We start from the raw sequence: 24,567 nt of genomic DNA on the forward strand, positions 1-24,567 counted from the left end.
GGGAGGTGTATGGAGGGATATGGTCCGTGTGCAGGTCAGTGGGATTAGGCAGAAAATGGTTCGGCACAGCCAAGAAGGGCCAAAGGGCCTGTTTCTGTGCTGTAGTTTCTATGGTTCTATGGAAGGAAAGGATTGGCTGATGCAGGTACCGGGGTTTAGGTGTTATAAGAGGAATAGGATGGGAGGTAGAAAAGGGGGGGTGGAGTAGTATTACTGGTCAGCAGTTGTATCACGGCTATAGAAAGAGAGGACGCTGCAGAGGGAGTGTCCACTGAGTCAGTGTGGGTGGGAGTCAAAAATAGGAAGGGATCAATCTCTTATGAGGCAAGGTTAGCAGAGCTGGGACTTTTCTCTTTGGAGCGTAGAAGGATGAGAGGGGACTTGATAGAGGTCTACAAGATTATGAGAGGCATAGATAGGGTGGATAGCCAGTACCTCTTTCCCAGGGCACGAACAGCAAACACCAGAGGGCATATGTGCAAAGTTAAGGGAGAGAAGTTTAGGGGAGACATCAGGGGTAAATTTTACACAGAGGGTTGTGAGCGCCTGGAATGACTTGCCAAGGATGGTGGTGGAGGCTAAAACATTAGGGGTATTTAAGAGCCTCTTGGACAGACACATGGATGAAAGAAAAATAGAGGGTTACAGGGTAGTCTGGGTTTAGTACGTTTTTTTAAGGAATATATGGGTCGGCGCAACATCGAGGGCTGAATGGCCTGTACTGTGCTGTAGTATTCTAGTGTCTAGTGTCTATATTGTAATGTATAACTGCCCAAAAACACACACACACAGCTGTGAAGAACCACCTTGTAGTGAATAGATTATCTTTCACATTCTTCTGGTAATTAATTATTGTCTATTTCTTCAAGAAATAAAATTATACATTTGAGACCCCTCAGAGAGATACTATGATGCATTCTGATAGTTGCAGTTCAAAATGATATTCACAGAAGCCCAGCCCAGCAACCCCCAATTTAACTCTAGCCTAACCACGGGATAATTTTACAATGCCCAATTAACCTACTGCTGGTACGTCTTTGGAGTACCGTGAGAGGAAATTGGAGAACCTGGAGAAATTCCACACATTCCACAGGGAGGACATACAAACTCCTTACTCAGGACGCCATGAATGAACTTCGAACTTCAATGCCTCGAGCTGTAATAGTGTTGTGCTAACCGTTACACTACTGTGGCACCCCATGTCCTACGAAAAAAATCAACAAGCATGTTTGCTTGTAATAAAACCACAATTGCTAAGAATTTGTTTGTAGTTCTTTAATTCCATCTTAGTTTCAGATTTCTAAATTCCATTATTCCTTCTCTCGATTATAATTGTCATTCATTTCCTTATAAGCACTGAATGCCTATTTTTAGTAAGCTTTGTAGAACACAGTGTAATCAGGTTCCTTCGACAATCTCACAATAGTCATAATACATTTGAACTCCCTTTTTAAAGCATTTCGCTTCACTATCATGGATTAATCTAATTTGAATTGCCGATTTACAATGAAGTTGTCAAAACAAAATTGTTCACTTCACCCTTGATTATGGTATAACAGAGCATTACGTACTTTATCTGTTCAGAGTACAGAAACTACAATATTAAAACTGGACACATTTTTAGCTGATAGCATTCATGTGCAGTCATAAACTATAGCCTCTGCTCTTGTGGTCCATCATGCCAGTGAAAAATCTCAGTCAAATTCATCACTTTACTTCTGTACAGAGGAGATTACTACATGCAACATTCACTGAAAGACAGTTATTTAATTTGAATGCACCTTTAACTTCCATCAAACTATGATCTCCATTTTTCTATGTACTTCTCCACCACTTTTCTTTGTCTCAGTTAATGCAGGCATACTTTCACCTATTCATAACTATCTCTCTGCAATACAGTGCTTAACCAACATCTTCCTCAAACCCCTCCTTGATTATCACCTCTTTGTTTAATTGCTATTTACTCTTTTTTGTGGCTCCTTATGTCCATGAAAATCTCAGCCAAATTTATCATTTTGCTTGTGTATTTTACTATTGTACACAGAAGATTACTGCATCCAACATTCACTGAAATTACTTCTGATGGAGGGTCTTAGCCCAAAAGATTGACTATTTATTCATATCCATAGATGCTCCCTAACCTGCTGAGTTCCTCCAGTATTTTGCGTGTGTTGCACTAGATTTACAGCATTAAGTGTGTCCAGGACGGATTCCTGTCACAGTATGTGGACAGGCCGACCGGGGGAATGCCATACTAGATCTAGTATTAGGTAACGAACCGGGTCAGGTCACAGAGCTCTCAGTGGGTGAGCATCTGGGGGACAGTGACCACCACTCCCTGGCCTTTAGCATTATCATGGAAAAGGACAGAATCAGAGAGGGCAGGAAAATTTTAAATTGCGGAAGGGCAAATTATAAGGTTATAAGGCTAGAACTTGCGGGTGTGAATTGGGATGATGTTTTCGTAGGGAAATTTACTATGGACATGTGGTCGATGTTTAGGGATCTCTTGCAGGATGTTAGGGATAAATTTGTCCCGGTGAGGAAGATAAACAATGGTAGGGGTGAAGGAACCATGGGTGACAAGTGAGGTGGAAAATCTAGTCAGGTGGAAGAAGGCAGCATACATGAGGTTTAGGAAGCAAGGACCAGATGGGTCTATTGAGGAATATAGGGAAGCAAGAAAGGAGCTTAAGAAGGGGCTGAGGAAAGCAAGAAGGGGCCATGAGAAGGCCTTGGCGAGTAGGGTAAAGGAAAACCACAAGGCATTCTTCCATTATGTGAAGAACAAAAGGATGACAGGAGTGAAGGTAGGACCGATTAAAGATAAAGGTGGGAAGATGTGCCTGGAGGCTGTGGAAGTGAGCGAGGTGCTCAATGGATACTTCTCTTCGGTATTCACAAATGAGAGGGAACTTGATGATGGTGAGGACAATATGAGTGAGGTTGACGTTTTGGAGCATGTTGATATTAAGGGAGAGGAGGTGTTGGAGTTGTTAAAATACATTACGACGGATAAGTCCCCGGGGCCTGACGGAATATTCCCCAGACTGCTCCATGAGGCGAGGGAAGAGATGGCTGAGCCTCTGGCTAGGATCTTTATGTCCTCGTTATCCATGGGTATGGTACCGGAGGATTGGAGGGAGGCAAATGTTGTCCCCTTGTTCAAAAAAGGTAGTAGGGATAGTCCGCGTAATTATAGACCAGTGAGCCTTACGTCTGTGGTGGGAAAGCTGTTGGAAAAGATTCTTAGAGATAGGATCTATAGGCATTTAGAGAATCATGGTCTGATCAGGGACAGTCAGCATGGCTTTGTGAAGGGCAGATCGTGTCTAACAAGCCTTATAGAGTTCTTTGAGGAGAGGACCAGGCATATAGATGAGGGTAGTGCAGTGGATGTGATCTATATGGATTTTAGTAAGGCATTTGACAAGGTTCCACACAGCAGGCTTATTCAGAAAGTCAGAAGGCATGGGATCCAGGGAAGTTTGGCCAAGTGGATTCAGAATTGGCTTGCCTGCAGAAGGCAGAGGGTAGTGGTGGAGTAAGTACATTCAGATTAGAGGATTGTGACTAGTGGTGTCCCACAGGGATCTGTTCTGGGACCTCTACTTTTCATGATTTTTATTAACGACCTGGATGTGGGGGTAAAGGGGTGGGTTGGCAAGTTTACAGACGACACAAAGGTTGGTGGTGTTTTAGATAGTGTAGAGGATTGTCGAAGATTGCAGGGAGACATTGATAGGATGCAGAAGTGGGCTGAGAAGTGGCAGATGGAGTTCGACCCAGAGAAGTATGAGGTAGTACACTTTGGAAGGACAAACTCCAAGGCAGAGTACAAAGTAAATGGCAGGATACTTGGTAGTGAGGAAGAGCAGAGGGATCTGAGGGTACATGTCCACAGATCCCTGAAAGTTGCCTCACAGGTAGATGGAGTAGTTAAGAAAGCTAATGGGGTGTTAGCTTTCATAAGTCAAGGGATAGAGTTTAAGAGTCGCAATGTAATGATGCAGTTCTATAAAACTCTGGTCAGGCCACACTTGGAGTACTGTGTCCAGTTCTGGTCGCCTCACTATAGGAAGGATGTGGAAGCATTGGAAAGGGTACAGAGATTTCCAGGATGCTGCTTGGTTTAGAGAGTATGCATTATGATCAGAGATTATGGGAGCTAGGGCTTTACTCTTTGGAGAGAAGGAGGATGAGAGGAGACATGATACAGGTGTACAAGGTAATAAGAGGAATAGATAAGAGTGGATAGCCAGCGCCTCTTCCCCAGGGCACCACTGCTCAATACAAGAGGACATGGCTTTAAGGTAAGGGGTGGGAAGTTCAAGGGGGATATTAGAGGAAGGTTTTTTACTCGGAGAGTGGTTGGTGCGTGGAATGCACCTGAGTCAGTGGTGGAGGCAGATACACCCGTGAAGTTTAAGAGACTACTGGACAGGTATATGGAGGAATTTAAGGTGTGGCTTATATGGGAGGCACGGTTTGAGGGTCAGCACAACATTGTGGGCCGAAGGGCCTGTAATGTAGTGTACTATTCTATGTTCTATGTTCTGTGTTCTATATTTGAAATTATGAGGGGGATAGATAGAGTTGACCTGGATAGGTTTTTTTCCATTGAGACTGGGAGAGATTCAAACAAGAGGACATGAGTTGAGAGTTAAAGGGCAAAAGTTTGCGGTAACATGAGGGGGAACTTCTTTACTCAGAGAGTGGTAGCTGTGTGGAACAAGCTTCCAGCAGAAGTGGTTGAGGCAGGTTCGATGTTGTTATTTAAAGTTAAATTGGATAGATATATGGACAGGAAAGGAATAGAGGGTTATGGGCTGAGTGTAGGTTGGTGGGACTAGGTGAGAGTAAGACTAGGAGGGCCGAGATGGCCTGTTTCCGTACTGTAATTGTTATATGGTTATATATGTCAGGATGCTGTTCATCGATTATAGCTCAGCATTTAATACATTCACTCCCACAATTCTGACTGAGGGGTTGCAGAACCTGGGCCTCTGTACTTCCATCTGCAATTGGATCCTCGACTTCCTAACGGGAAGACCACAATCTGTGCGGATTGGTGATAACATCTCCTCCTCGCTGACAATCAACACTGGTGCACATCAGGGGTGTGTCCTTAGCCCAGTGCTCTGCTCTCCATATACACATGACTGTGTGGCTTGGCATACCATGTATAAATTTGCCGAGCATACAACCATTGTTAAACATAGAAACATTGAGAATAGGTGCAGGAGTAGGGCATTCGGCCCTTCGAGCCTGCACCACCATCCAGTATGATCATGGCTGATCATCCAACTCAGAACCCTGTACCTGCCTTCTCTCCATACCCCCTGATCCCTTTAGCCACAAGGGCCATATCTAACTCCCTCTTAAATATAGCCAATGAACTGGCCTCAACTGTTTCCTGTGGCAGAGAATTCCACAGATTCACCACTCTCTGTGTGAAGAAGTTTTTCCTCATCTCTGTCCTAAAAGGCTTCCCCTTCATCCTTAATCTGTGACCCCTCGTTCTGGACTTCCCCAACACCGGAAACAATCTTCCTGCATCTAGCCTGTCCAATCCCGTTAGAATTTTATACGTTTCAGTAAGATCCCCACTCAATCTTCTAAATTCCAGCAAGTATAAGCTTAGTCAATCCAGTCTTTCTTCATATGAAAGTCCTGCCATCCCAGGAATCAAGCTGGTGAACCTTCTTTGTACTCTCTCTATGGCAAGAATGTCTTCCCTCAGATTAGGGGACCAACAATGCACACAATACTCCAGGTGTAGTCTCACCAAGGCCTTGTACAACTGCAGTAGTACCTCCCTGCTCCTGTACTCGAATCCTCTTGCTATGAATGCCAGCATACCATTCGCCTTTTTCACCGCCTGCTGTACCTGCATGCCCACTTTCAATGACTGGTGTACAATGACACCCAGGTCTCATTGCACCTCCTCTTTTCCTAATCAGCCACCATTTGGATAATAATCTGTTTTCCTCTTCTTGCCACTAAAGTGGATAACCTCACATTTATCCACATTAAATTGCATCTGCCATGAATTTGCCCACTCACCTAACCTATCCAAGTCACCCTGCATCCTCTTAGCATCCTCTTCACAGCTAACGCTGCCGCCCAGCTTCGTGTCATCCGCAAACTTGGAGATGCTGCATTTAATTCCCTCATCTAAGTCATTAATATATATTGTAAACAACTGGGGTCCCAGCACTGAGCCTTGCGGTACCCCACTAGTCACTGCCTGCCATTCTGAAAAGGTCCCATTTACTCCCATTCTTTGCTTCCTGTCTGCCAACCAATTCTCTATCCACATCAATACCATACCCCCCAATACCGTGTGCTTTAAGTTTGCACACTAATCTCTTGTGTGGGACCTTGTCAAAAGCCTTTTGAAAATCCAAATATACCACATCCACTGGTTCTCCCCTACCCACTCTACTAGTTACATCCTCAAAAAATTCTATGAGATTCGTCAGACATGATTTTCCTTTCACAAATCCATGCTGACTTTGTCCAATGATTTCACCACTTTCCAAATGTGCTGTTATCACATCTTTGATAACTGACCCTAGTATTTCCCCCACCACCGATGTCAGGCTAACTGGTCTATAATTCCCCGGTTTCTCTCTCCCTCCTTTTTTAAAAAGTGGGGTTACATCAGCCACCCTCCAATCCTCAGGAACTAATCCAGAATCTAAAGAGTTCTGAAAAATTATCACTAAATCATCCACTATTCCTTGGGCTACTTCCTTAAGCACCCTGGGATGCAGATCATCTGGCCCTGGGGATTTATCTGCCTTTAATCCCTTCAATTTACCTAACACCACTTCCCTACTAACATGTCTTTCCCTCAGTTCCTCCATCTCACTAGACCCTCGGTTCCCTACTATATCCAGAAGATTATTTAGGTCCTCCTTAGTGGAGACAGACCCAAGTAGCTATTCAGTTGGTCTGCCATGTCCTTGTTCCCCATGATGAACTCACCTGTTTCTGACTGTAAGGGACCTTGTCTTAACCAATCTTTTTCTTTTCACATATCTATAAAAGATTTTACAGTCAGTTTTTATGTTCCCTGCCAGCTTTCTCTCATAATCTTTTTTCCCTTTCCTAATTAAGCCCTTAGTCCTCCTCTGCTGGACTCTGAATTTCTCCCAGTCCTCAGGTTTGCCACTTTTTCTGGCTAATTTGTATGTTTCTTATTTGGAATTGATACTATCCCTAATTTCCCTTGTCAGCCACAGGTGCACTATCTTCCCTGGTTTATTCTTTTGCTAAACTGGGACGAACAATTATTGCAGTTCATCCATGCGATCTTTAAATGCTTGCCATTGCATATTCACCGTCAACCCTTTAAGTATCACTTGCCAGTCTACCTTAGCTAATTCAAGTCTCATACCTTCAAAGTTACCCTTCTTTAAGTTCAGAACCTTTGTTTCTGAACTACTTCACTCTCCATCTTAATGAAGAATTTCACCATATTATGGTCACTTTTACCCAAGGGGCCTCGCACGACAAGATTGCTAACTAACCCTTCCTCATTGCTCAATATCCAGTCTAGAATGGCCTGCTCTCTAGTTGGTTCCTCGACGTGTTGGTTCAGAAAACCATCCCGCATACATTCCAAGGAATCCTCTTCCTCAGCACCCTTACCAATTTGGTTCACCAAATTGTTGGTACAATCTCAGATGGTGACAAGCGGGCATACAGGAGTGAGATATGCCAACTGGTGGAGTCGTGCTGCAGCAACAACCTGGCACTCAACATCAGTAAGACGAAAGAGCTGATTGTGGACTTCAGGAAGGGTAAGACGAAGGAACACATACCAATCCTCATAGAGGGATCAGAAGTGGAGAGAGTGAGCAGTTTCAAGTTGCTGGATGTCAAGATCTCTGAGGCTCTAACCTGGTCTCAAAATATCGATATAGTTATAAGGGAGGCAAGACAGTGTCTATACTTCATTAGGAGTTTGAAGATATTCGGCATGTCAACAAATACGCTCAAAAACTTCTATACTTGAACCACTGCTCTACACTTTGTATACCCATGGCTGTGTGGCTAGGCATAATTCAAATGCCATCTGTAAACTTGATGATGATACAACTGTGGAGAGCATTCTGATAGGCTGCTTCACTGTCTGGTATGGAGAGGCTACTGCACAGGACTGAAAGGAGCTGCAGAGGGTTGTAAATCTAGTCAGCTCCATCTTGGGTACTAGCCTAAAAAGTACCTACGACATCTTCAGGGAACGGTGTCTCAGAAAGGCAGCTTCTATTATTAAGGACCTCCAGCACCCAGAGCACGCCCTTTTCTCACTGTTACCATCGGGAAGAAGGTACAGAAGCCTGAAGGTACAAACTCAGCACTTCAGGAACAGCTTCTTCCCCTCTGCCATCCTATTCCTAAATGGACATTGAACCCTTGGACACTACCTCACTTTTTCAATGTACAGTATTTCTGCTTTAGTTTTGCCAGTTTTTTTTAAATCTACAAACCCCATAGAAACCATAGAAAAACTACAGCACAGAAACAGGCTATTTGGCCCTTCTTGGCTGTGCCGAACCATTTTCTGCTTAGTCCCACTGACCTGCACACGGACCATATCCCTCCATACATCTCCCATCCATGTATCTGTCCAATTTATTACTAAATGTTAAAAAAGAAGCCGCATTTACCACCTCGTCTGGCAGCTCATTCCATACTCCCACCACTCTCTGTGTGAAGAAGCACCCCCTAATGTTCCTTTAAACTTCCCCCCCCCCCCCCCAACCCATGTCCTCTGGTTTTTTTCTCCCCTTGCCTCAGTGGAAAAAGCCTGCTTGCATTCACTCTATTTATATCCAACATAATTTTATATACCTCTATCAAATCTCCCCTTATTCTTCTACACTCCAGGGAATAAAGTCCTAACCTATTCAACCTTTCCCTGTAACTGAGTTTCTCAAGTCCCGGCAACATCCTTGTAAACCTTCTCTACACTCTTTCAACCTATTTATATCTTTCCTGTAATTTGGTGACCAAAACTGAACACAATACTCCAGATTCAGCCTCACCAATCCCTTATACAACCTCATCATAACATTCCAGCTCTGAAACTCAATACTTTGATTATAAAGGCCAATGTACCAAAAGCTCTCTTTACGACCCTATCTACCTGTGATGCCACTTTTCGGGAATTTTGTATCTGTATTCCCAGATCCCTCTGTTCTACTGCACTCCTCAGTGCCTTACCATTAACCCTGTATGTTCTACCTTGGTTTGTCCTTCCAACGTGCAATATCTCACACTTGTCTGTATTAAACTCCATCTGCCATTTTTCAGCCCATTTTTCCAGCTGGTCCAAGTCCCTCTGCAGGCTCTGAAAATCTTCCTCACTGTCTACTACACCTCCAATCTTTGTACCTTCAGCAAATTTGCTAATCCAATTTACCACATTATCATCCAGATCATTGATATAGATGACAAATAACAATGGACCCAGCACTGATCCCTGTGGCACACCACTAGTCACAGGCCTCCACTCTGAGAAGCAATTCTCTACTACCACTCTTTGGCTTCTTCCATTGAGCCAATGTCTAATCCAATTTACCAGCTCTCCATGTATACCTAGCGACTGAATTTTCCTAACTAACCTCCTATGTGGGACCTTGTCAAAGGCCTTACTGAAGTCCATGTAGACAATATCCACTGCCTTCCCTTCATCCACTTTCCTGGTAACCTCCTCGAAAAACTCCAATGGATTGGTCAAACAGGACCTACCACGCACAAAGCCATGTTGACTCTCCCTAATAAGTCCCTGTCTATCCAAATGCTTGTAGATTCTGTCTCTTGGTACTCCCTCCAATAACTTACCTACTACCGATGTTAAACTTAGCGGCCTATAATTTCCCAGATTACTTTTCGATCCTTTTTTAAACAACGGAACAACATGAGCCACTCTCCAATCTTCCAGCACCTCACCTGTAGACAGCGACATTTTAAATACTTTTGCCAGGGCCCCTGCAATTTCAACACTAGTCTCCTTCAAGGTCCGAGGGAACACCCTGTCGGGTCCCGGGGATTTATCCACTTTAATTTTCCTGAAGACAGCAAGCACCTCCTCCTTTTCAATCTGTACAGTTTCCATGATCTCACTACTTGTTTCCCTTAATTCCATAGACTTCATGCCAGTTTCCTTAGTAAATACAGATGCAAAAAATCTATTTAAGATCTCTCCCATTTCCTTTGGTTCCGCACATAGCCGACCACTCTGATCTTCAAGAGGACCAATTTTATCCCTTACAATCCTTTTGCTCTTAATATACTTGTAAAAGCTCTTTGGATTATCCTTCACTTTGACTGCCAAGGCAGTCAACCTCACGTCTTCTTTTAGCCCTCCTGATTTCTTTCTTAAGTATTTTCTTTCACTTCTTATACTCCTCAAGCACCTTATTTACTCCCTGTTTCCTATACATGTCATACAACTCCCTCTTCTTTTTTTTTATCAGAGTTGCAATATCCCTTGAGAACCAAGGTTCCTTATTCCTATTCACTTTGCCTTTAATCCTGACAGGAACATACAAACTCTGCACTCTCAAAATTTCTCCTTTGAAGGCTTCCCACCTACCGATCACATCCTTGCCACAGAACAACTTGTCCCAATCCACATTTTTTAGATCCTTCCTCATTTCTTCAAATTTGGCCTTCTTCCAGTTAAGAACCTCAACCCTAGGACCAGATCTATCCTTGTCCATGATCAAGTTGAAACTAATGGTGTTATGATCACTGGAACCAAAGTGCTCCCCAACACAGACTTCCATCACTTATCCTAACTCATTTCCTACCAGGAGATCCAATATTGCAACTATATACTGATTTAGAAAACTTCCCTGAACACATTTTACAAACTCTAAACCATCTAGACCCCTAACAGTATGGAAGTCCCAATCAATATATGGAAAATTAAAATACCCTACCATCACAACTTCATGTTTCCTGCAGATGCCTGCTATCTCTCTGCAGATTTGCTCTTCCAATTCTCGTTGACTATTGGGTGGTCTGTAATACAATCCCACTAATGTGGCCATACCTTTCGTGTTTCTCAGCTCCACCCATAAGGACTCAGTAGACAAGCCCTCTAATCTGTCCTGCCTGAGCACTGCTGTAATATTTTCCCTAACAAGCAATGCTACTCCCCCACCTTTCATTCCTCTGCCTCGATCACATCTGAAACATCGGAACCCTGGAATATTAAGCTGCCAGTCCTGCCCCTCCTGTAGCCAAGTTTCACTAATTGCTATAACGTCATAATTCCACGTGTCAATCCATGCCCTCAACTCATCCACCTTCCCCGCAATACTCCTAGCATTGAAATATATACACCTCAGAAGATTTTTACCACCACTCACAACCTTTCTATTAGCGGATTTGCTTGAACTTTTAACATCATTTATTTTCACCCCAGCCACACTGTCAGCTCTGGCACTCTGGTTCCCATCCCCCTGCAAATCTAGTTTAAAGCCTCCCCAATAGCACTAACAAACCTCCTTGAAAGGATATTGGTCCCCCTGTAGTTCAAGTGTAACCCGTCTCTCTTGTACAGGTCCCACCTGCCCCAGAAGAGGTCCCAATAATCCTGAAATCTGAAACCCTGCCCCTTACACCAGTTCCTCAGCCACTTGTTCATCCTGCAGAGCATCCTATTCTTACCCTCACTGGCACGTAGCACAGGTAGCAATCCTGAGATTACCGCCCTCGAAGTCCTGCTTTTCAACTTCCTACCAAGCTCTCTATACTCACTCTCCAGGACCTCCTCACTCTTCCTTGCTATGTCATTGGTACCGATGTGCACCACGACATCTGGCTGATCAGCCTCCCACTTCAGAATATCATGCAAGCGATCAGAGACATCCTTGACCCTGGCACCCGGGAGGCAACAAACCATCCTGGATTCTCTGTCACGACCACAGAACCTCCTATCTGCACCTCTAACTATCGAGTCCCCTATCACTACCGCTCTCCTCTTTTTCCACCCTCCCTTCTGCACTGCAGAGCCAGACTCAGTGCCAGATATCCAGTTACTGCAGCTTGTCCCAGGTAAGTCATCCCCCCACAACAGTATCCAATGCGGTATACTTGTTGTTGAGGGGAATGGCCACAGGGGAACCCTGCTCTGCCTGCCCTTTCCTCTTCCCTCGCCTGACAGTGACCCAATTTCCTATCCTCTGCTCCTTTGGTGTAACTACCTCCCTGTAGCTACGATCTATAATCTCCTCATTCTCCCGAATGATCCGCAGGTCATCCAGCTCCTGCTCCAGTTCCCTAATGCGGTTTGTTAGGAGCTGTAGCTGGATGCACTTCTTGCAGGTGTCGTTGTCAGGGACACCGGAGGGCTCCCTGACTTCCCACATCCTTCAAGAGGAGCATTCCAACATCCTGCCTGGCATTCTCACTGCACTAAGCAAACTGAACAAAAAAACTTACCGGAACCTACCCTGGCCTCTGCCTGTTCTCGCCGAAGCCTGTTGAGCCAAAGCCGTCCCACTCTGACTCAGTCCACTCCGACGATGACCGCTGTACATGGTGGTCTGCTTTTAAACCTTGGCGCGCTACGTCACGCGCCTGCGCAGTGCAGACCCTTCTCCTCGAGCAGTGTTTTAAAAAAAATGACTTTTTCTACCCGATTTCTTCACTCTCTTCTTCTCAGCTGCTTGCTTCGACTGAAACAAGAACCGTTGAAAATTTCTCTTTTCAAACACTGGTGCGCTACGTCCCGTGCCTGCGCAGTGCAGACCCTTCTCCCCGAGCAGTGTTGTAAAAAAAGACTTTTTCTACCCGATTTCTTCATTCCCTTCTTCTCAGCTGCCCAATTTCCAGAAAAGTTGGGATATTTTCCAAAATGCAATAAAAACAAAAATCTGTGATATGATAATTCACGTGAACCTTTACTTAACTGACAAAAGTACAAAGAAAAGATTTTCAATTGTTTTACTGACCAACTTAATTGGATTTTGTAAATATACACGAGTTTAGAATTTGATGGCCGCAACACACTCAACAAAAGTTGGGACAGAGGCATGTTTACCATTGTGTTACATCACCTTTCCTTTTAATAACACTTTTTAATCGTTTTGGAACTGAGGATACTAATTGTAGTAGATTTGCAATTGGAAATTTTGTCTATTCTTGCTTGATATAAGACTTCAGCTGCTCAACAGTCCGTGGTCTCCGTTGTCTGATTCTCCTCTTCATGATGCGCCATACATTTTCAATAGGAGATAGATCTGGACTGGCAGCAGGCCAGTCAAGCACATGCACTCTGTGTCTACAAAGCCATGCTGTTGTAGCCTGTGCAGAATGTGGTCTGGCATTGTCCTGCTGAAATAAGCATGGACGTCCCGGGAAGAGACGTCGCCTTGATGGCAACATATGTCTCTCTAAAATCCTAATATACGCCTCAGAGTCAATGGTACCTTCACATACATGCAACTCACCCATGCCGTGGGCACTGATGCACCCCTATACCATCACAGATGCTGGCTTTTGCACCTTTCGCTGATGACAATCTGGATAGTCATTTTCATCTTTGGCATGGAGAACTCGACGCCCGTTTTTTCCGAAAACTAGCTGAAATGTGGACTCATCTGACCACAGCACACGGTTCCACAGTCTTTCGGTCCATCTGAGATGAGCTCGGGCCCAGAGAACTCGCTGGAGTTTCTGCATAGAGTTGATGTATGGCTTCCTCCTTGTGTAATACAGTTTCAAGTTGCATTTCTGGATGCAGCGACGGACTGTGTTGAGTGACCATGGTTTTCCAAAGCACTCCCGAGCCCAAGTGGCTATAATTGTCACAGTAGCATGACGGTTTCTTAGGCAGTGCTGCCTGATGGCTCGAAGATCATGCGCATTCAACAGTGGTTTCCAACCTTGCCCTTTACGCACTGAGATGTCTCTGAATTCTCTGAATCTTTTCACAATATTATGTACTGTAGATGTTGAAAGATCTAAATTCTCTGCAATCTTGCGTTGAGAAATGTTCCTTTTGAACTGACTAACAACTCTCTCACGAATTTTGGCACAAAGGGGTGAGCCACGACCCATCCTTGCTTGCAAGGACTGATGAATGCTACTTTTATACCCAGTCATGATACCTCACCTGCTACCAATTAGCCTGCTTAATGTGGAGTCTTACAAACTGGTGTTACTTGAATATTCTGTGCACTTTTCAATCTTATTTTAACTCTGTCCCAACTTTTGTTGAGTGTGTTGCAGCCATCAAATTCTAAATTTGTGTATATTTACAAAATACAATTAAGTTGGTCAGTAAAACTATTGAAACTATTTTCTTTGTAATTTTGTCAGTTAAATAAAGGTTCGTGTGAATTAACATATCACAGATTTTTGTTTTTATTGCATTTTGGAAAATATCCCAAATTTTCTGGAAATGGGGTTTGTATTCAATATACGTATATTGTAATTGATTTACTTGTTTACTATTATTATTAATTTTATTTTATTTATTATTCTGTTTTTTTCTCTTCTAGAAATAAATCAAAGATAATGTGCAACAGAGATGATGGAAAGGACAGGCAGGAGATGAGGCATAATCATAGCCAGTAGGAAGCAGCAGTCCCCAACCACAGGGCCGCAAAGCAGGTGCTACCGGGCCACGAGGAGTCAGCTGCACCTTTCCTCATTCCCGGTCACGCGCACTGTTGAGTTTGAATGCATGCGAGGTCATTACCTGCGCGTCATCCATGTCAGTGCGGTAAGAAGATCATCTCCTCGAGCTTGCAAATGACAGCAGGCTGAAATGTTACGTTTGACATAACATCTCTGCCAGCATTCTGGATCAAATTCAAGGCTAAATATCCTGGGATAGCCATGAAAGCACTGAAAACATTGCTTCCATTTCCAACACATCTCTGCAATGAATGCAACAAAAACTAAATTGCGGAATAGACTGGACATAAGGAGCCCCCTTTGAGTATCACTGTCTCTCATCACTCCCTGAAAGGACTGTCTTGTTGCAGGGAAACAAGCCCAGGGCTCCCACTGATTCACCGATATTGGTGTGTTACAATGATTTTATATGTTCATACGAGGAAAATATGTGCTGTGTGCTTAATATCCAAACATTACTTAAAATGTTATGATGCTATTGACTTATAAGTGACTTATATAACCATATAACAATTACAGCATGGAAACAGGCCACCTCTGCCCTGCTAGTCCATGCCGAACGCTACTCACACCTAGTTCCATCGACCTGCACTCAGCCCATAACCCTCCATTCCTTTCCATATACCTATCCAATTTTTCCTTAAATGGTAATATCGAACCTGCCTCTACCACTTCTACTGGAAGTTCGTTCAACACTTACTTCAAGCTCCCCTGTCCTTCCCTGATAATTGACTTCTCACTATATTCATGCGAGGAAAATATGCGCTGTGTGTTTAATATTACATTCGTTAGATAAACCCTTTTAGAAATGAAATTGAGTGTATTAGCCACTTGTCACCTATATCCCAGTCGTGATTAACACCCCACCCCCCGAACAGAATCGCCAAAAACGATTTGTAGAAAAAAATCGGCACGTACACGCATGCGCACTGGTGCCCGTGCAAGGCTTCATAGTCATGGTAGTCTGTCTTGGGGTAAACACAACATATTTGACTGCTACTCTTGTCCGTTGGCAACCCTACCCCCCTCCCCACCCCCCCAGTCGGCCAGTCCGCAAGAATATTGTCAATATTAAACCGGTCCGCAGTACAAAAAAGGTTGGGGACCCCTGATTTACAGGGCAATAGAGCAGTGGTACAGTTAAAAGAGAAAGCAACAAATACTGGACTGAAAGTATTATGCAACACACATCAAAGTTGCTGGTGAACGCAGCAGGCGAGGCAGCACCTCTAGGAAGAGGTACAGTCGACGTTTCAGGCCGAGACGCTTCGTCAGGACTAACTGAAAGAAGAGCTGGTAAGAGATAGGAAAGTGGGAGGGGGAGGGGGAGATCCAAAATGATAGGAGAAGACAGGAGGGGGAGCGATGGAGCCAAGAGCTGGGTAGTTGATTGGCAAAAGGGATATGAGAGTATCATGGGACAGGAGGCCTAGGGAGAAAGAAAAGGGGGAGGGGGGAAAAGCCCAGAGGATGGGCAAGGGGTATAGTGAGAGGGACAGAGGGAGAAAGAGGGGAGAGAGAGAAAAAGTATGTGTGTATATAAATAAATAACGGATGGGGTACAAGGGGGAGGTGGGACATTAGCGGAAGTATGAGAAGCCAATGTTCATGCCATCAGGTTGGAAGCTACCCAGATGGAATATAAGGTGTTGTTCCTCCAACCTGAGTGTGGCTTCATCTTTACAGTAGAGGAGGCCGTGGATAGACATATCAGAATGAGAATGGGACGTGGAATTAAAATGTATGGCCACCGGGAGATCCTGCTTTCTCTGGTGGACAGAGTGTAGGTGTTCAGCAAAATGATCTCACAGTCTGCGCCAGGTCTCGCCGATATATAGAAGGCCACATCAGGAGCACCGGACGCAGTATATCACCCCAGCCGACTCACAGGTGAAGTGTTGCCTCACCTGGAAGGACTGTCTGGGGCCCTGAATGGTGGTAAGGGAGGAAGTGTAAGGGTATATGTAGCACTTGTTCCGCTTACAAGGATAAGTGTCAGGAGGGAGATCGGTGGGGAGGGATGGGGGGAACGAATGGACGAGGAAGTCGCATAGGGAGTGATCCCTGTGGAAAGCTGGGGGGGGGGGGAGAGGGAAAGATGTGCTTAGTGGTGGGATCCTGTTGGGAGGTGGCGGAAGTTACGGAGAATAATATGTTGGACTTGGAGGCTGGTAGGCTGGTAGGTGAGGACAAGGGGAACCCTATTCCTAGTGGGGTGGTGGGAGGATGGAGTGAGAGCAGATGTGCGTGAAATGGGGGAGATGCGTTTGCTTGCAGAGTTGATAGTGGAGGAAGGGAAACCTCTTTCTTTAAAAAAGGACATCTCCCTCGTCATGGAATGAAAAGCCTCATCCTGAGAGCAGATGCGGCAGAGACAGAGGAATTGCGAGAATGGGGTGGCATCTTTGCAAGAGACAGGGTGAGAAGAGGAATAGTCCAGATAGCTGTGAAAGTCAGTAGGTTTATAGTAGACATCAGTAGATAAGCTGTCTTCAGAGAGAGAAACAGAAAGAATTAGAAAGGGAAGGGAGATGTCGGAAATGGACCAGGTAAACTTGAGGGCAGGGTGAAAGTTAATGAAGCCAACGAACTCAACATGCGTGCAGGAAGCAGCGCCAATGCAGTCGTCGATGTAGCAAAGGAAAAGTTGGGGACAGATACCAGAATAGGTTTGGAACATAGATTGTTCCACAAAGCCAACAAAAAGGCAGGCATAGTTAGGACCCATACGGGTGCCCATAGCTACACATAACTACATAGCTTAAAGTATTATGTTTGAATGCACGCAGCATAAGAAATAAAATGGATGATCTTGAAGCAACACACATCAAAGTTGCTGGTGAACACAGCAGGCCAGGCAGCATCTCTAGGAACAGGTACAGTCGACGTTTCAGGCCGAGACCTGAAACATCGACAGTACCTCTTCCTAGAGATGCTGCCTGGCCTGCTGCGTTCACCAGCAACTTTGATGTGTGTTGGTGACTAACCTACAGTAATTTTTTGAAGAAATTACAAGCAAGGTAGACAAAGGAGATGCACTAGATGTGGTGTACCTCGATTTTCAAAAGGCCTTTGACCAGGTGCCGCTTAGGAGGCTGCTTAGCAAGGTAACAGTCCATGGAATTACAGGGAAGTTTCTAGCATGGACGGAGTAGAAAGTGGGAATAAAGGTATCCTATTCTGGCTGGGTGCCGGTCGCCAGTGGAATTCCACAGTGGTCGGTGTTGGGATCGCTGCTTTTTACAACATATCTCATTGATTTGGACTGTGGAATTAATGGATTTGTGACTAAATTTGCCAATGATACAAAGATAGGTGGAGGAGTGGGTAGTGTTGAGGAAACAGAAAGCTTGCAGAGAGACTTGGATAATTTACGAGAATGGGCAAAGAAGTGGCAAATGAAATACAATGTTGGAAAGTGTATGGTCATGCACTTTGGTGGAAGAAATAAATGGACAGATTATTTTTTAGATGGGGAGAGAATTCAAAATGCAGAGATGCAAAGGGATTTGGGAGTCCTTGTGCAGGAATCCCTAAAGGTTAACCTCCAGGTTGAGTTGGTGGTGAAGAAGGCAAATGCAATGTTGGCATTCATTTCTAGAGGTATAGAATATAAGAGGAGGGATGTGATGTTGAGGCTCTATAAAGCACTCATGAGAACACACTTAAAGAGTATTGTCTGCAGTTTTGGGCTCCTCATTTTAGAAAGGATATTATGACATTGGAGATGGTTCAGACAAGATTCATGAGAATGTTTCCAGGAATGAAAGGGTTACTGTATGAGGAACATCTGGCAGCTCTTGGGCTGTATTCCCTGGAGTTCAGGAGAATGAGGGGGGATCTGATAGAAACATTTCAAATGTTAAAAGGCCTGAACAGATTAGATATGGCAAAGTTATTTCCCATGGTAGGGGAGTCTAGGACAAGAGGGCACAACTTCAGGATTGAAGGACGGCCATTTAGAACATAGATACGGAGAAATTATTTTAGTCAGAGGGTGGTAAATCTGTGGAATTTGTTGCCACGAGCGGCTGTGGAGGCAAAGTCATGGGGTGCAATTAAGGCTGAGATAGATAGGTTCTTGATTAGCCAGGGCATCAAAGGGTATGGAGAGAATGCTGGGAAGTGGGGATGACTGGAAGGATTGGATTAGCCCATAAATGTATGGCGAAGCAGAGTTAATAGGATGAATGGCCTACTTCTTTCTGCTCCTACGTCTTATGGTCTTATTGCTGATGAACTGAAGGAGTATCTTGCGTCAGTCTTTACTGTGGAAGACACTAGCAGTATGCCTGATGTGTGTGAAGGAAGAAAAGTGGGTGCAGTTACTGTTCCAAGAGAAAATGTGCTTATGGTCTGATGGGTTTCTTCGGGGTGCTGTGTATTCCTCCCTTCCACAGATGCAAATGTTAGAGTTAGTAAATTGTGGGCACGTTTTTTTTAAACAGTTAACACAGTAACACAGCGGTAAGTGTAAAGCTATTTCAATGTCAGCAATCAGGGTTTAATTCCTACCACTGTCTGTAAGGAGTTTGCATATTCTCTCTATCACCATGGTAACATAGCGGCAAGCGTAACGCTATTACAGTGACAGTGATCCGCGTTCAGTTACCACCTCTGTCTGTAAGAACCTTGTACATTCTCCCGTGACCACAGTAACATCGCGGTAAATGTAATGTCATTACAGTGTCAGCAATCAGGGTTCAATTCTCGCCACTGTCTGTAAAGACAGTGTCAGGACTGTCCCACGACCACCTGGGTTTTCTCCTACATTCCAAAAACAGACGGATGAGAAGGGTAATTGGTCACATCAATGTAATTTGGTGGTGCAGACTCGTTTGGCTGAAGAGCATGATAACATGCGTACCTCTAAAAAACAAATGGCTGAGAGGATCAGCTGAAATTTCAATACACTTCACTGAGTAAGGATTGTTCTTTTGTAACTTGTTTGAATCTGAACTCCTATCTTCTTTAGTCCTTTACAAGCTACTTTAGAGTACAAACCTTTCTCCTTTTTAACTGAGAACACAGATTCACAGTCACATGCAGTAAATTAGCTCACACACTATGGACCACCACTGCAGATCAGAACCATGACAAACAATGAATACACCTCAATCTTTTTTCTCACCTTTATGATGAAAATTGAACAGCAAAAGCCCATGCAAAGTAATTAGTTATACTTGACTACAATCAAGAACACAATCTAATATCTTGGACAAAACTGACATGATCATCAACTGATGTGATCTGAACACCTACCAAATGTTGAAAGAACTAGATAAGGTGGATGTGGAGACGATGTTTCCACTGGTGGGGGGTATCTGGAACTACAGAGTACAGCCTCAAAATTGTGGGGCGACCTTTTAGAACAGAGGAGAAGAGGAATTTTTTTAGCCAAAGAGTAGAAAATCTGTGGAATGCTCTGTCACAGACCAAGTAGGCCAAGTCTGTGGGGATATTCAAAGTGTAAGTTGATAGATTCCTGAGTGGTTGGGGCATTAAGAGATATGGTGAGAGGGCAGGTATATGGTTTTGAATGGGATCCGAGATCAGCCATGATGAAATGGTGGAGCGGACTCGATGGGCTGAATGGCCTAATTCTGTTCACATGTCTTATGGTCTTATCATTCAAGATTTCAGAGTACTTGCACAATTCAGTCAATAGCATAAAATGGCTATGATTACTTATAGCCTTAAATAAAACAGAAAAATAAATTTTAAAAACAATAGAACCACTCAGATATGAAATCAGACTGTGTTTCATTTAGTACACTTTCCTCAAAGTGCTCACATTTCATTTAAAGAATACACAAGTAGTGTTAAGCAATTCTCTGTCAGTGCCAATCACGGCAGGAGTTCTTACCTCAATTTTTGTGCGGTAAACGACCAGACGTCGGAGACCTGAGATCTTAGCGATATGGCAGAAAGCCTGAGTGTTTAGTTTATCACAGGATGAAAGGTTCAGCTCTTGGAGGTTTGGGCACATCTGAGCAATAACCTCGAGGCAAGTTTCATTCAGGAAGTGGCAACAGGCCAACTCTAGGCGCACCAGCTCAAATCCACACACTTGCATGAATCTGCACAGGAAGCACAGCAATCATAGGGTTAATTCCTGTCAAAGTGGTAGGCGTCAAGCTGTGAGCGTATGCACCAGGCTTCACATAAAGAGGCAACGTCAAGGCTAAGCTATAGAAAAACAGCAGATGTTACAGTGGAAGTGAAAAGGTGCAAAGCTCTGAATTAATAGATAGAACAGATCTGAAAATGGGTCACTGCCTGTGGAATTATTCATCCGATAGGTAAACTGGTACCTTTTTAAATCACTCAAGTAATTTGTAAAATTTATCTCACATGTCAATTAGAAAATGTAATAAAATAAAGCCATGGTACATAAACAATCATATTTTGACAAAATGCCCTTAGAAGTAATTGTTCATTTTCAGGTGATAATGGACTTATTGCATATTTACTGCTTTTATTTCGATACAATATGCTTTGGTTCTGTACAGATTTTCACAAATTCTATTACATTTGTTTTCTTGTAAATGCCTGCAAGAAAATTAATTTCAAGGTAGTATCTGGTAACATATACAGTGGCATGGAAAAGTTCGGGCACCCCTAGTCAAAATTTCTGTTGCTGTGAATAGCTAAACGAGTAAAAGATGAACTGATTTCCAAAAGGCACAAAGTTAAAGATGACACATTTCTTTAATACTTTAAGCAAGATTACTTCTTTATTTCCATCTTTTACAGTTTCAAAGTAACAAAAAAGGAAAAGGGCCTGAAGCAAAAGTTTGGGCAGTACTTAGTAACACCCCCTTTGGCAAGTATCACAGCTGGTAAACGCTTTCTGTAGCCAGCTAAGAGTCTTTCAATTCTTGTTTGGGGGATATTCGCCCATTCTTCCTTGCAAAAGGCTTCTAGTTCTGTGAGATTCTTGGGCTGTCTTGCATGCACTGCTCTTTTGAGGTCTATCCACAGATTTTCAATGATGTTTAGGTCGGGGGACTGTGAGGGCCATGGCAAAACCTTCAGCTTGTGCCTCTTGAGGTAGTCCATTGTGGATTTTGAGGTGTGTTTAGGATCATTACCCTGTTGTAGAAGCCATCCTCTTTTCATCTTCAGCTTTTTTACAGACAGTGTGATGTTTGCTTCCAGAATTTGCTAGTATTTAATTGAATTCATTCTTCCCTCTAGCAGTGAAATGTTCCCCGTGCCACTGGCTGCAACACAAGCCCAAAGCATGATCGATCCACCCCCGTGCTTAACAGTTGGAGAGGTTTCCTTTTCATGAAATTCTGCACCCTTTTTTCTCCAAACATACCTTTGCTCATTGCGGCCATAAAGTTCTATTTTAACTTCATCGGTCCACAGGACTTGTTTCCAAAATGCATCAGGCTTGTTTAGATGTTCCTTTGCAAACTTCTGATGCTGAATTTTGTGGTGAGGATGAAGGAAAGGTTTTCTTCTGATGACTCTTCCATGAAGGTCAGATTTGTGCAGGTGCTGCCACCACTCCAGAGTCTGCTAAATCTTCCTGAAGGTCTTTTGCAGTCAAACGGGGGTTTTGATTTGTCTTTCTAGCAATCCTATGAGCAGTTCTGTCAGAAAGTTTTCTTGGTCTTCCAGACCTCAACTTGACCCGTTCCTGTTAACTGCCATTTCTTAAACACATTACAAACTGAGAAAACGGCTACCTAAGAACGCTTTGCTATCTTCTTATAGCCTTCTCCTGCTTTGTGGGCATAATTTATTTTGATTTTCAGAGTGCTAATCAGCTGCTTAGAGGAGCCCATGGCTGCTGATTGTTGGGACAAGGTTTGAGGAGTCAGGGTATTTACAAAGCTTTGAAATTTGCATTATCTGGCCTTTCCGAACGACGATTGTGAGCGAGACATCGCCCTAACAAACTAATTAAGGTCTGAGACCATGGTAAAAGTTATCTGAGAGCTCAAATCTCTTGGGGTGCCCAAACTTTTGTATGGTGCTCCTGTCCTTTTTTTCACTCTAAAATTGTAGAAAACAAAAATAATACACTAATCTTGCTTAAAATGTTGAAAAGAATGTTTCATCTTTAACTTTATGACTTTTGGAGATCAGTTCATCTTCTACTCACTTAACTATTCACAGTAACAGAAATTTTGACTGGGGTGCCCAAACTTTTGCATGCCACTGTACGTGCAAAATATTGTTAAAAGACCCATTATGCATTTGGTCGATTTAAAAAAAAATTGAAATAAGAAAGAGAGGGTTTGGATTGCTTGAAAAAAATCAATATAATGCATATTCATGCATTTTATTGCAGAAAAAAGCTGATATTTTGTAAGATGCTATACCCAGCTTTCCTTATGTTACAAAACGTTCACCATGTTGGAATAATACTTACCTCTCATATGCTGGAGGAATTTGAAACATTTTAGATACCACTTCTCTACTTAGTAAATAATTTCGCAAACTGTTTGAAAGAAGAAGTGGGAAGCTGACAATATTGATTGGTTAGCCTGGTAACAAAGCATCAAGTTACACAGTGCACTAGATTAGAGGCAAAAGGAGCACTAATAATTCTTCCTGAAGTTGCAAACAAGAACTCATACAGGTTGCTCATTTCTAACTTTTGAGCAGATAGCGTGACAATGACTTTAGTCCATATGGAGTCACAGAGTCATAGAAAAGTACAGCACAGTAACAGGTCCTTCGGCACATCCAGTCCATGGCAAAACCATTTAAACTTCCTACTCTCATTGACCTGCACCAGACCATAGCCCACCATACCCCTACCATCCAGCACCTATACAACCTTTACTTAGACACTGAAATCAAGCTGACAGTTCGTTCTACACTCTCACGACCCTATGAGTGAAGAAGTTTCCCCTCATGTTCCCCTTAAACTTTTCACCTTCCAGCCTTAATGCACAGACAAAGCAGAGAACACCTGTGACTGTTGTACGCCTGTATACAACTTTAGATACAATTGAGGGGGACGACCACCGGGGAGAGCCAGCATGACTGGGTCTCTGGCACTGTGTCTGGTACTGTGGCTCAGAGGAGCAGAGAGGTGAGGAGGATGGAGGTGTTGATAGGAGATTTCAAAGTCAGAGGAACAGAGACAAGATTCTCTCGTGCAAAAGAGACACCCGAATGGTATGGTGCCTCCCAGGTGGCCAGCATCAGAGATGTCTCAGATCAGGTCCATGGTGTTTTCAGGGCAAGGGTGAGCAGCCAAAAGTTTTGGTACATATTGACAGCAATGACACACTGTAGGTAGACAAGGTGAGGAGGTCTTGAAGAGAGATTTTAGGGAGCTAGGTAGAAAGCTGAAAAACAAGACCTCCCGGGTTGTAATCTCTGGATTGCTGCCTGTGCCATATGCCAGTGAGGGTAAATAGCATGATTTGGCATGTGAATGTGTGGCTGAGGAACTGGTGCGGGGGACTGGGGTTCAGATCTATGGATCATGGAGACCTCTTCTAGGGAAGGTACACCCTGCACAAAAGGGACGGGTTACACCTGAACCTGACAGGGTCCAATATCCTAGCACGCAGGTTGGCTAGAGTTGTTTGGGAGGTCTGAGCTAATTTGGCAGGGGGATGGGAACCAGAGTGATAGTGCTGAGGATGAGGTAGTTGGTTTACGAACAATGTGTAGTGAGTCTCCTAGCAAGGAAGTTAGAAGACTGGGTGCTTTTAAAAATGAACAGAAGGCAACTAAAAAAGTCTTTAAGGTAAAGATGGAATATGAAAGTAAGCTAGCCAATAATATTAAAGTGGATACCAAAGGTTTCTTCAGATAAATAAAGTAGAAAAGAGAGGCAAGAGTGGATATCAGACCACTGGAAAATGATGTTGGAGAGGTAGTAATGGGGGGGGGGCACTGAACTGAAATGAAATGAATTGA

The 24,567-nt window shown here is 43.6% G+C and overlaps 1 protein-coding gene across 5 annotated transcripts in view; it reads right to left on the reverse strand.

Moving 5' to 3' along the window:
* Window positions 1-24,567, reverse strand: part of fbxl4 (F-box and leucine-rich repeat protein 4) — a 280,992-nt gene that overhangs the window by 106,231 nt on the left and 150,194 nt on the right. For all 5 annotated transcript variants that reach the window (XR_011885045.1, XR_011885044.1, XR_011885042.1 and 2 more), the window contains exon 5: window positions 20,537-20,750. Coding sequence is in view for 1 of the 5 variants with exons in the window: in XM_072251676.1 (XP_072107777.1) it covers window positions 20,537-20,750 (214 nt within the window). In the remaining 4 variants the exon portion in view is untranslated. The remainder of the gene's footprint in view (window positions 1-20,536; window positions 20,751-24,567) is intronic.

The sequence above is a fragment of the Mobula birostris genome, chromosome 2, assembly GCF_030028105.1.
Source record: "Mobula birostris isolate sMobBir1 chromosome 2, sMobBir1.hap1, whole genome shotgun sequence".
Taxonomy (NCBI): Eukaryota; Metazoa; Chordata; class Chondrichthyes; order Myliobatiformes; family Myliobatidae; genus Mobula; species Mobula birostris.